At 36.6% G+C, this 12,395-nt stretch overlaps 2 protein-coding genes across 2 annotated transcripts; one reads left to right on the top strand and one right to left on the bottom strand.

The window, feature by feature from the left end:
• Nucleotides 1-6,491: 6,491 nt before the first annotated feature.
• Nucleotides 6,492-7,977, top strand: LOC119642937 (vitellogenin-2-like). Its single transcript, XM_038042255.1, has 2 exons — nt 6,492-6,794; nt 6,862-7,977. Exons 1-2 carry the CDS (start codon nt 6,557-6,559, stop codon nt 7,938-7,940), a joined length of 1,317 nt encoding a protein of 438 aa, XP_037898183.1. The 5' UTR covers nt 6,492-6,556; the 3' UTR covers nt 7,941-7,977.
• Nucleotides 7,978-8,045: 68 nt separating this feature from the next.
• LOC119642938 lies at nt 8,046-12,389 on the bottom strand. The gene is made up of 5 exons (XM_038042256.1): nt 12,203-12,389; nt 11,948-12,121; nt 9,449-9,880; nt 9,137-9,378; nt 8,046-9,048 (listed from the first exon to the last, which is right to left on the bottom strand). The coding sequence occupies exons 1-5, from the start codon at nt 12,246-12,248 to the stop codon at nt 8,839-8,841; spliced, it is 1,104 nt and encodes a 367-aa protein (XP_037898184.1). The 5' UTR covers nt 12,249-12,389; the 3' UTR covers nt 8,046-8,838.
• Nucleotides 12,390-12,395: the final 6 nt, after the last annotated feature.

The following is a 12,395-nucleotide window of genomic DNA, read 5'->3' as shown; positions in this document are numbered from 1 at the left end:
TCGTGAAGCTATTGAACCGCTTAATGCAGCAGTAGTTGGAGTGCGCATCTACAGTAAAGGTGTTATAAAATACAGAACAGCGCGTAGGAAAAACTTTTTATTATTTCAATGTACGACTGACTATTCATAAAGTGATGATAACTGGAATCACGTGTCGTGAATGTATTGATATACTTTTATTTAATGTGTTCGATTTACAAAAGAAGGCATTTCTATTATATTTCTATAGTCCATAAGAGAATATTAGCATACAATTACAAGCAAAAGTCAAAAGGTGCAAACACTAAATATCAAACATTTACATGCTAATAGATGTGTTATATAAATATTTAGATATTCCAATTTTCGTATTTGAAGAATATTGAATAAAATGAAAAAATTTTTGTTGTGTTATGGTTGTTTTATTTATTGCATATAATATAATATAATTTCATCCCACTCATAAAGTATTAAAGCATATCGGGGGAAATTAGTCGAACAACATATTTAAATTTTACTTAAAAGCAAATGAAATTTGGCAGCTACTCAACTCATTTCTCTAATACTTCTTAGCAAATAAGCTGACAGAGTCCATGTCAATTCGGTGAAAAGTTTTTACAAGTATTGGTTAAGAGGCAGTCGAAAGCGACAATCGTCTTAAAGTGAATTTTGCGTAGTGAGCGCAGATCCAAGCGCCGAAGACTTCTTATTTCAATTTATTCGATTTTGTCTTTCTCGGCTGAACGTCGATAAAACCTAATTTAAAAGAAAATTAAATACTGAGCGTTTTGCTCAGTTCCTTCAGTTCCTTGATTCACTTCTTCGCATCCATTAAGTTGTGGGAGAAAAAAGGCCCGACAAGAGTCTACTGCGCCTGTTCAATATCGGAAAATATGAACTCGAAATGGTCTAAATTTAACGATGACAACAGAATGGATGGCAAAGAGAACCTCGGCAATCAAAAAGCATTCGAAACCCAACAAGAGGTCAAGTTCTAGAAATCCTACAACGGAACGTTCTAAGGCATTTCACTAGATGCTGGGCTACGATATTCCTGTTCATTGAAATGCTTACTTCCGCTCTTTGCAACAAATTTAAGACTGCTGCAATAGGATGGGAGCCAGAGTGTCAAAATTTCTCATATTTCGGTTTTCTATATTTAAACGGCAAATTCATCCAGCGCCCGCCAAAGATCTTTTAAAAAGAACTTGAATATTTTTATCATAGAAACTACTGGGTTCACCACTAAATACCTTACGCCGCCGCGCTGTTATGTATGTAGCGACTTTTTAAAATACGGTTTTGTAAGGCATGTGGTTGTAAAATTGGTCCGATCCGACCCATTTCCAATAGCGGTCGGCCTTGGGCCAAACAGTCCGCTATAACACTACAATCGAACATGGCTCACTATGAAATTTCCTGCACGATTGCACGTAATACAGTTATTCATACAATGGCTTTTTAAATTAAGGTTTTACATATGAAGTAGTCGACAGAAAGAAGGCCGATTCGGATCATTTTCAATAGCATTTGTCGTTGGGTCAAAACATGTCGGATGTACTTAATTTCATCGATCTATCTTGAAAATTGCGACCTGTAATGCATGAAAACCAGAGGGAGAGACGGATAGAGCCGCTTAGGTCAATTGAGAAAGTAATTCTGAACAAAAGGTCCTTCTCGGTGTGGCATACACCCGCACCAACTCACAAACGGTGTAGAGTGTAAAAATGAAGAGATTCACTCGATCACATTTCGATCTCTGCATATGAAAGTAAAAGTCTTCAAGTGCATAAAAAGCATTTTTTCAAAAGATGGTTCGAAACATTCTCAGGATTATGAGATTGTGTGAACAGTGAAGTGTTATTTGTAATCATCACTGCCTGCACCATATAATTAGTTTATTTCATCACAACCATTTTCAGGTAGTGTAAGGATTGTTGAGGACAGTATCTTCGAAACCAAAACTTAGCGAGAGCTATGTTCTTTTGAGAACTGGAAATTGTGACGTCAGTAGGTTGCTACTTGTCTATAATCGTATTGAATAGGAAATTTCTATGTTTGGTGTGACTATCGTCATGTAAGCAACTTTTTACACAGATGTCGTTTTAATGGCATCATTATGATCAATTACTTAAATATTTTGTGCTGTATATGTAATATGGTACAACAACACATTAATTATTTTAATTAAGCGACATACTCCTCTATATTGTATAACATCAAGGTATGTATGACATTAAGGCAAAGCAGAAAAAATCTAAAATATGCGGTATAACTGGTATTACAATGATTTTTTATTAGCATAGTGTTGTTGTTTTACTTACACGTACGAGCATACAATATTTAAGAAATGATTGCCATATAAATATTTCGTGTTTGCTTCGCTATTAGGTAATAATTTCTTGGATGATGCACATGATGCACATGCGTGGTGAAGAAGATTTGCCTTGAACACAGTATGTAACATGTTGGCATATTGACCAATAAAAGTGTACATGCATGTGTAAGTGCATTAGTTAAAAACTTGTTTATATTTTTCTTATCTGCACGCTCGACTCTTATGAGTATATCGAACATGCATTTGCGCAAAATGGACATTTGAGTTTAAACCATTTATGCTATTTGTACAGGGATCTAAGTATTGCTAGTTATCAACGATTTAAAATCCAATAGAACAGCAAAAGTGATATTAGCGAAGAAAGTAATTGCAGAAATTTTGACTAACCATTCTTCGATTACTACTCATTTAGGCTTTCAGATTTTGGATTTAATGTATTTGTATTATGCATGTAATACAGCGGTCAACAAATCCCGAGATTACGAAAGCAAAAGATTTTTTTTGTTGAAAAATCTAACGTTATTCGCTGACGTCGCAGACGATAAGTGTGAAACAATCAGTCGAACGCTTTCGAAACATTTTGACCCTTTCCCATGGGACTGACTGTTTGTCAAGCCCTTCAAAATAGGCTTCAGTTTCCGCAATGACCTCATCGTTTGATCCAAATCTTTTTCGCTGGAGCCTCCTTTTGAGATTTGAAAACAACAAATAGTAGATGTTGATCAGATCGGCAGAATAATGTAGATATGATAATAATTTGAATATCAACACATGCACTCTTGCTATTGACTCATTAAACGGATAAAGAAGAATTTTTCCAATCTTTTTTTTGGGATTCGGTTAGCATAGTGAGTGACCCTAAGATCTCGATCAGCAAACCCTATTAGCAACAATTCTTTATCAACACACGAAACTCAGATCATTTTTTTAGTCGCTTTAAAAATAATAAGGGTAACGTCTTTCAAACCGCTGGTTACAAAGTAATGAAATTAAGGTAGATATCGTTTGGGGATTAGGACTTGGTAAAAATGCTACGGATTTTTTGTTAAAGCCGATCCTCATATGCATTAGTGCCGGAACTTATTGACTGATGTATTATGTTAAACAAAAACAAATATGTACATTTTTTACTATTGCCTAACCACTTCCACACTGTACTTTCCATTTCTTTTCAAAATGCAGCGTAATTAATTTAAACATTAATTTAAAATTGTTGCTTCTCTTTATCACAAATATATCGCGGTAGTCATCAACTTCTTTTTCTGTCGTAATTGCAATATTTCGCAATGTTGTTGATAGAAATTTTTAGTGATTTTCCTTTTACTTTTTCTATAGGCTGCCGTAAATAATAAGCATAATAATTTTGTCATTACGTTTGTAACACCCAGGAACATGGAACGGAGATCCCAAAAATTTTAATATATTCCTTAGTAACATGTACATTTTAATCGAGTTAGTTGTCGTCTTTGTTGTCTGCTTTCGAGAAAAATAAAAAAAATAAAAAATTGTCAATACATTCTTGGTCGAATCGCGTAGATGAATTTTTAACAAAAGCGCACGCCGACCTGAAAAATGCTAAGGTTGCAGAATATTTCTTTTAATAAAACTAGATTTAGATTTTCTTGTAAACATATAAAAATCTCTGCAAAAAATATCTTACAAATGGTCCTGACTGCACCATTAATAAAAAGTTTCTCTCTCTTTCTTTCGTTCATTGAGTGCCCATTAAGTTTCTAATGCCCATATTCCTGTGCAATAGACTTGTCAAGCGGTGTACGCACAGTGTGAAATGCAATATCGATGCAGTCTTGTTGGTTCTGTTGCACTAACCAGAACCATATGCAATAAACAGCCGGGTTAGTAGGCATATCCTTGCATAGGATGAAATTGGATAAAATGGAGATTTCTTATTTATTGCATTAAACAGTGGATGATAAATTTACACTAATTTTTCCAATTTTCCAATGTCCAAAAATCACAATAAATAACTGATACCTAATACATATACTTTTGGGTGCACTTGATAGATGGCAACTGGATGTCTATGGCCATGCACAGAATGCACAAAATGCAATACGAAAAAGATGATGCGATAGCCTGAACGACAAATTTTTATGTAGTGATATCGTCACGTTTGCATAAGTGTATCGATTTGAAAAGCAATATATGAAAAATTTTTGTAAAAATAATTTTATTTCTCAAAATTGTCTGTTTTCGCCAACCTCTGATAGTACTTACATAGTTCATTATTTAAGGTTCGCGTGATATTCGGGTGAGAGAGAAATTTCTCGCGCATCATTTTGAAACAGTGCATATGCAAACAAATCGTTTGAGACCTCGGCCCTTTGTTGTTCAGAGCTGTGTAGAGCAGCAGGGGCTTAACGCCATTAGTAATTCAAACTACAGGTGTTTGATTTGAGTTTGACTCTTTGGCTTTGGTTATGGCGATAACGGGTGCATAAATTGGTGCAATGCATGATTGGTGAAATATGTGATCGTTTTTGTCTACGTATTATCACTCAAACGCTGCTATAAGGCCAAGTAAACTTCACTGCTTATTGTTTTGCATGTTCGAAGGTAATCCCAAGAAACTGAAGCATTCCTTGTAGCCATTTCTCGACTGTTTTCTTCCTAAAAGCGACCTAACGGAACCATTTATTTACGATTATCCATCATCACCACCGCACTCCAAAACATCGCCATGCACTCAACTAAAACATGGTCACAACACGGCTTTCTCATATCCTACTTTTCAGTCAATATGCATTGTACAGCACTTTTAGAAAAGGGTATCGCATCTGCCACCTGCCAAACTTCATTCACCAGTCACCCTATAATATTTATACTGTGTCAGAGACAGAAGAAGGCAATTTCCTTAAAAGCAGAGCTCTCCACGGTATTTTCCCTTGCTTCGACTGAGATCTTTCAACTGGAAGTATTGAATCACAACTTTGCTTCCATCTGAAGGATCTCTGCTCACTCGTTTTCAATCATATCGAATCGCATTTTCTTCCTTGTATGCGGATTCATTGGGAGCGTTCACTATTGACGAATGTCAAACAAACACTAAACAACGCAATGTGTATGCAAACTTGAAACTTGAGCTTTACAAGATCGTTGCCATGGAACCATTGCAATTTTTTTCAAATAAAAGGCCGTGTACTGGTGTTGAACCCTGCCCTGCTATAATTTCAATACTTGGTTAAGTTATTGCTCCCTGATTGTGTATATGAAATTTTTGGAAAAGCTTTATCCAAATTCTGTCTTTAATCGCACTCGAATCGAATGGAGCACAATTTACCGAAAATATGCGTGCGTTCAATTCTAAAATTTGTTCAGCAAGCTTTTGTGATGAATTTATTTTTAATTTTTAAATTTTCCGATCTCGAAGAACGCCATTTAGGAGTAGACGTCTACAAGGTACATGTGCTTTCGAACAGCTCCGCTGTTCTATCTAACATGAAACATGGGCTCAATGTGACCAAACGATCTCATCATAATGACCATGAGTTGTATGCCGTTATTTTGTTACAAGAACTACGTGACGTAAGAATAGGTACGAAGAGTATTTAGAATAGCGGGAAAAAGTGTACTCAACTGAATTCCAATGGGATACCTTGCAAGCAGGCTTCATGGGGCAAGATGTCTTGAAATCACACTGATGCGATTTGCATTTTCAAAACGACAAGATTCTCAGTCCAAAACATGCCTGTATCCCAATTTATTGAGTAAACTGCCTTTACATGTATATAGTAAGTCGATGAAAAATATCATATTATGTCGAAAGGCATAAGATTGTGCTTTTTTGTATTTAAAGAATACATATATATATGTATAGAATGCAGAGAATTTCGGATAAACATAAACGTAACCAAAATTTATTCACAAAGCCATTCATGTTTCAAACAAACCTCTTTCGAGAGTGTAAGTGAACGTCGGTAAGCACACAGCGAGAGAATAAGCAAACTTGTGACTGAAATGCAAGATATTGAAGGCTGTGATGTATGTTAATGGGCCAATGACCGGAATTGAGCGGACGTAATTAGTTTTTATTTACAAAATCGAAAAAAAGTGCATCAGCGAAATTGTTCTTATTGTAATTGTTGTTAACTGTCTATTCGTTGGTCGAATTAGCTATAAAAAGTTGCGGTCTCCGTAGCTCGGCTACTGTAAACTTTTATCATTCAGGTGCTCGATTTCAAATTAACTGAAATTCTGTTTCAATTTTCAATTTTCGACATGAACTCGTTGAGAACGGTTTGGTTATTGATAGGTACGTTGACTTTTGCTTGTGCCGTCAGCGTTCCTAGATCTTTGCAGTTGAACTCTGACAAATATTTACTGGACAATAACTTGAAATCTGCCGAATGGATATCTCTCTTAGAACTGGAGCCATTGCCGTCTTTGGATAAAATTTCCTTCAAAAAATTGGAAGAAATGCCCTTGAAAGAAGCAGCTGAAATGTTGAACAAGTTATGTAAGTTGAATAAAACTTATAGGGGATTATTCTCTTGCACAAATAATTCTAAATTGCTTTATTTCAGACCATTTATCGAAAATAAATCATCGACCTGTGGATACTTACACTCCGAATACCAGCGACATTGATGCACTCTTGACTACCACTAATAATGAAAAAATCAGTTTTAAATTAAGCAAAATAGTGCAGACGGCTATGAAGGACTCTGATTTCGGAAAGCAGGTAGTGACTATCTTCGTAACCGGTCTACCGAAGGATTTGAATGCCGTAAAAAAAGCCAATAGTGAGCTAATACGAGCTTACATGCAACGATATTACAAACTTCCGTTGAACCTTAATTTAAATCACACATATAAAGAAATGGGCAGCGAGGAGATGTCAAGCGACAAGTCCGAGGAATTGATTGCAACTAAGAAAAGTAATGGAAATATGATTGTGATCGACTTAGGGTCGGCTATGCGGAATTTCAAAGAGTGGATCACTTTCGATATAGAAGAAATGGGCATAAATCTTGGCAATGTCTTGGCCGAGCTTACTGATAAGGTCGATGTACCGCAAGAACTTATTCACGTGATTGGTCAGGGAGTAGCGGCACATGTAGCCGGAGTGGCTGGTCGTCAATATTCGCGGGTCACTGGACATCGACTTCGTCGCATCACTGGGTTAGATCCCTCTCAAATATTTGTGAGCAACAAAAATCTCTTGAGTGGACTGGCTCGTGGAGATGCCGATTTTGTTGATGTTATACATAGTTCGTCCTATAGCATGGGTACAGTTACGCGATGCGGTGACGTTGATTTTTATCCAAATGGACCCAATCAGGTGCTGCCAGGCTCTAAAAATGTAATCGAAGCCAGCATGCTTGCAACATGCTATTTTGCCGACACGGTCCTACCCCTAATGGAACATGTTTTTCCCGCAGTCGCGGCCACCTCTTTGAAAGAGTACAAAAATGACAATGGCTACGGAAAGCGGGTGTTCATGGGCCTCTCCACAGATTTTGACCTCAAGGGTGACTATATTTTAGAAGTGAACATGAAAAGTAATTACGATCCTAATACTTCTCCCGAGAAACAAATGGACTATCGCAAAATGCACAAGCCTTGGCAAATTATTGACGAAAAATTTACGCGAATGTATTGATAGTGTATCGAATTACATAGAGTATTGTTTGCAGACATGGCGGGGCACGTGAAAGGTAAAATGTGCAGTAATCCAAAATTTTTTAAAATATTAAAATTCCATTTGTAATAAGAGAACCTAAAATGCATTTATTAAAAAAGAAAGAATAAAATTAAGCTCACTTGGATGAAACAATTTCGTATTTAATATTTGCATTAATTGTTTAGCTCAGGCAAAAGCCAGGATAAGATAGCATTCCAGCTATAGTTCCACTCTAATTTAATACATAATACTTTTAATGATAACAATTACGATATGGTTATATATAACATGATATGTCGGTGTAGAAAGAGAGGGAAGAGGCGAAGAGAGAAATAGCGAGAGAGGTGCGGATATTGTGGCAATGCATTGAAAGAACGTCGCAGAGGTAAAAGTTCGATCTGTAAAGCTGCTTTCACCATTGAAAGAATGAGATATAGATAGGTGGGGAACAATTATTAAGTAGTACTAAAAGTAGTTAATTGGATATTTTTATAATTACAAAAAAAAAAAAAAACTTCCTTATAAATAAAGCTTAAAGACTACATTGTAAACCTGTGGACATATATACACATAGATATAGATATCGCGTTTAATACGTTAGTATAAAATTTAAATATTCGTTTTATTTAATTCCAATTTATAATTTGAAAATTTTGGTTTATATAAAGATAAAGGTTTACTTTTACTTAGTCAACCGAAATACGTTTTCTTTTGTCTTAAAATTTCATTTGAATTGGAACATAGTGAAAACCAACAGCCTAACAAGCAAACACTCATAAATAAATCTATGGTTGCAATGAATGCTCTGGTAGTATACATATACGTTGCTATATGTGCACATAAATATATATAAATAAATAATAAACACATCTTGTATTCATTCCTTGCAGCCAAGACCGGCAGCCCAATTACACATGCCACCGACCGGATCATAGCTTAAGCCTTTCGGGCAGGTGTACTCCCAGCCTACAACACCACCGGTTTCAAATTTAGCACAGGAAATGAATTTCCGGCAGGACAGTGGATGTGGAAAATTGCCTTGGTCTAGGCATTCGATTACGCCGCCACCATGTAATATAACTTTAAGCTAGAAATACAACCGAAATGCATGTAACAGAATCGAGTAAGTCGAGTAAAGCGAGCAAATCGAGCAAATGATAATTCAAAGATGTTACCTGTTGCTCGCTATTGTCCACGACACGTACATCTTCATCATCATAATAATCGTACTCTGAACGATAAATTTTGGGAGTTTGTTTTAAGCCCACCTTAACAGCGGGCACTGCTTGATTACTCTCAGTTTTGTCAAAAGATTCCAAGTATTTGTAGGGGCGTCTTCTGTTTACCCGATTTGTGATTACGGGCTGAGGGTTATTGGGCGTTACTTTATGTGGCCTTCTTTTAATAATCATTTTACCTAAAAAGCCGAACGGGGGCATTTCAATATGATACCACTCAAGTAAAGTAACATCAGCATTTTTCCTTACGTTTCTTCCAAGTAGGCTTTAATGTTGTTGTTTTTGTCGTGGTTGTAGGTAAATTGACAGTTTCGTCCATGCGACGAGTATTTGCTAATTCGTCAAAATTAAATTTGTTTTGTTGTGCTGGTTGTGGCGCTCTCGTTGCAAGCATTACATTTGCAGCATTAAGTAAATGTTTTTCATCCACCACCTCTTCGTCGTCGTCTATAGATGTGGGTCTGTCGTGAACTTTATTAAAATGACTGCTGTAGATGCTTGATTTGGCCACTTGATCTGACGACTCTCCAACTTCGAAGGCATCATTGGTGACGGTGGTTGTAAACGTGTCTGTTACTGCATCAGTTGTCGTTGTTGTTTTTGTAGTCGTTGCTCTCAGCAACGAAAATGTGTTTGGACGTCGTTTGAATAATGGATTTGCCGTCCGTGGTGGCTCTGTAGCTGAAAATGATGTAAAGAAGTAACTAACTAAGTAATCGTTCACTGCACACATTCCTATGAACATGCTTCATGCATATTAAATTAATTATGTATGTATTGCAGAGAGCTTAGCAACCACTTGACATTTAAATGAGAGGAAAAAAACTAAACAAGTTCTCGTTCACCTTTTAGTAATAAAATTAGATAACTTTTTATCAAAAGTACGCGATACGTTCAATGTAAACCGTCATAGGACGCATTAAAATAGTGAGCTTGTGAGTAATACTCCAAATACCGTTATAACATTTTGATTCCCTACACCACTTGTGTTACAAGGGCATATCAAGTTTGGGTGGATGTACGTAACACTCATAAGGACTCAAGATTGGTCCCCCTCTTATCATAGCAATCGATCCATTATCACATTTTCAATCAACCCAATCTCGTCTCTCCGTCTGTCCGTTTCGTTATCTTGCGTTCACCTGCAGACATTTTGATGAAATTTTCTACATCGGGTTTCTTTAGCGCAAAGATGACTTCTATCCAAGATAGGACCATCTTTTCGATCACTTCCTATATAACATGTTACTTTCAAACGTCGTTACATAAATCACTGTGTCAAGTAGTGTCGGCTACCTATGGCATGTACAGCGTTTTTACTTGTTTAAAGTAAATATGTACTCTTTGCATCAGCATGAGTTGAAGGAAAGGTTTTTTACACTGACTTTTGCAAAGATTTATACCGAGTTTTAGTTCAATATCTGTTTTTACTCGTATTCGAAACCTTCTGTGTGAACGTACTTGTAGGTGGATCCCGATGACTGTTACTCTGAAGCCTCATGTGTTTGCCGTAAAGATTTGTTCTAAATTTTAGTCTAATGCGTGTCAAAAATTACAAGAGTATGGGACACGTTAAGGTACGGTTTCCTGACTCCAGTCCAGAGAACGCGAGTACTCGAATGACCCTCGACAAACAAGCCGGCCGGCAAATCAGAATTTTGCACTGGTTAGAAATTTAAAAAGTTTATCAAGTTACCTGATGCGCATTTGTAGATTTTGTACCTCGTTCGTCGGCTATGCGAGCGTATGAACAAGTATTTGTTAGCAAATTACTTCTATCAGTCAGTCAAATCAATTCACAAAAGTAAAGTATTAAAAAAATTTCTAAAATTTTCATTGGGTGATAATAAATTCCCCCCTCCCGCTTACTATTCATTCCACTCAAGCTTTACATGCTCGGATCACCACAACATTAATAATTTAAAGGCGCCTAACGAAACATAAAAAATTTCATTAAGAAGGCACTTAGGGCTACATTTACTGAGTAAGGAGGATAGTCAGGTAGTAGTGTCGGTGCGCTTTGCGTAGTCTATGGGTTGTGCTTTTGCCGTCAGAATGTATTAAGGTACTCAAGTTTCTTCTGGTACAAGTAGTCGGTGATAACAGTTGTCGGAAATTTGCAATATTTTGGTCCAAGCTAAGGAATCGTGACATCAAATGTCTAAATGTTGATTCAATATGTGACAACCACGTTCTCTACTATCTCTCTAGTCTCAATTCGACGGCCAGTGTGGTCACGTTTCCCTTCCGCTAACCCAAATTTCGTTGTAGTAAATAAAGTGTTCACGAAAAAGCTCACACTAATTCACTCACACAACCACGCAGTCTCACATATCTAACAGCAGCTAACCGTCCACAATAACTGAGGTTTTGGTGAGTACATAACATCAACTTATTCATAAACATATTCTTCATTTTTTATGGACAAGCGCTGTTAGTAGAGTGCTTGGAAAGTTTCCAGAAAGCCTACGTATACACCAGTGGCTAACATGAACCATGAGACATGCGATGCGATGCGTTGGGCGAATTTTTTTTACGGTGATCGTAGAGATTATACAATTGTAGATGAAATGCTTTACAGAAATAGGTCGAAAGTTTACCTAATACTTAATAAAAGTACAATGAAGTATCAAAAGGAATTGCTTTTAGTAACGAAATTTCTTTTAATTGGGTTTGATTGCACGTAACCGTAGCTGTGCTCACGAATTGTCGCGATTTCTTTGGTATTTTCTCAATCTTAGCACTTACCTGAGTCGTCATTATTTGAGATCGTTGTACTAATTGTTGTTAAACGCCTTGTTTGATATTTACGCCTTAAGGCAAGAGGTGATGAAAAAGTAGTCGACGAAGAGAGTTTTTTAACATTTTGGTTGATGTTGTCAACGGATGCTGCTGCGAGATATGAAGAGGCTAAGCTCAAATCTGACGATGAACATAAAAGTTAATAAACAGACATTAATTTCTTGCCAACGTTTGCCTAATCATACCAAAATTTCGCCTTACCTTGTGGCTTATTAAAACGTAAGCGATTGTATTTTGGTGTTGTCATTGATAATGTTGTTGTTAACTCATCTCTAACTGAAGATGATGGAGCAGTAATAGCTGGAACGTCATCGCTTGTCTCAATGCCAGTGGTCGTGTGTATGTGTGTTGGTATAATCGTAGTTGATGATGAATTGATTAAACGTCTGCGCAC

The sequence above is a fragment of the Glossina fuscipes genome, unplaced genomic scaffold (assembly GCF_014805625.2).
Source record: "Glossina fuscipes isolate IAEA_lab_2018 unplaced genomic scaffold, Yale_Gfus_2 294, whole genome shotgun sequence".
NCBI classification, from domain to species: Eukaryota; Metazoa; Arthropoda; class Insecta; order Diptera; family Glossinidae; genus Glossina; species Glossina fuscipes.
The sequence above is the reverse complement of the archived record's forward strand: the minus strand, read 5'-3'. Positions and strand labels throughout refer to the sequence as shown.

Excerpts from the sequence above, each read along its gene's own strand:
- LOC119642937 (XM_038042255.1), top strand. The coding sequence starts at position 6,557 with ATGAACTCGTTGAGAACGGTTTGGTTATTGATAGGTACGTTGACTTTT. Across the intron at positions 6,795-6,861 it reads TGAAATGTTGAACAAGTTAT|ACCATTTATCGAAAATAAAT; the intron begins GTAAGTTGAATA and ends GCTTTATTTCAG.
- LOC119642938 (XM_038042256.1), bottom strand. The coding sequence starts at position 12,248 with ATGACAACACCAAAATACAATCGCTTACGTTTTAATAAGCCACAAG. Across the intron at positions 9,379-9,448 it reads AAAGCCTACTTGGAAGAAAC|GTAAAATGATTATTAAAAGA; the intron begins GTAAGGAAAAAT and ends TCGGCTTTTTAG. Across the intron at positions 9,049-9,136 it reads TGGACAATAGCGAGCAACAG|CTTAAAGTTATATTACATGG; the intron begins GTAACATCTTTG and ends TTGTATTTCTAG.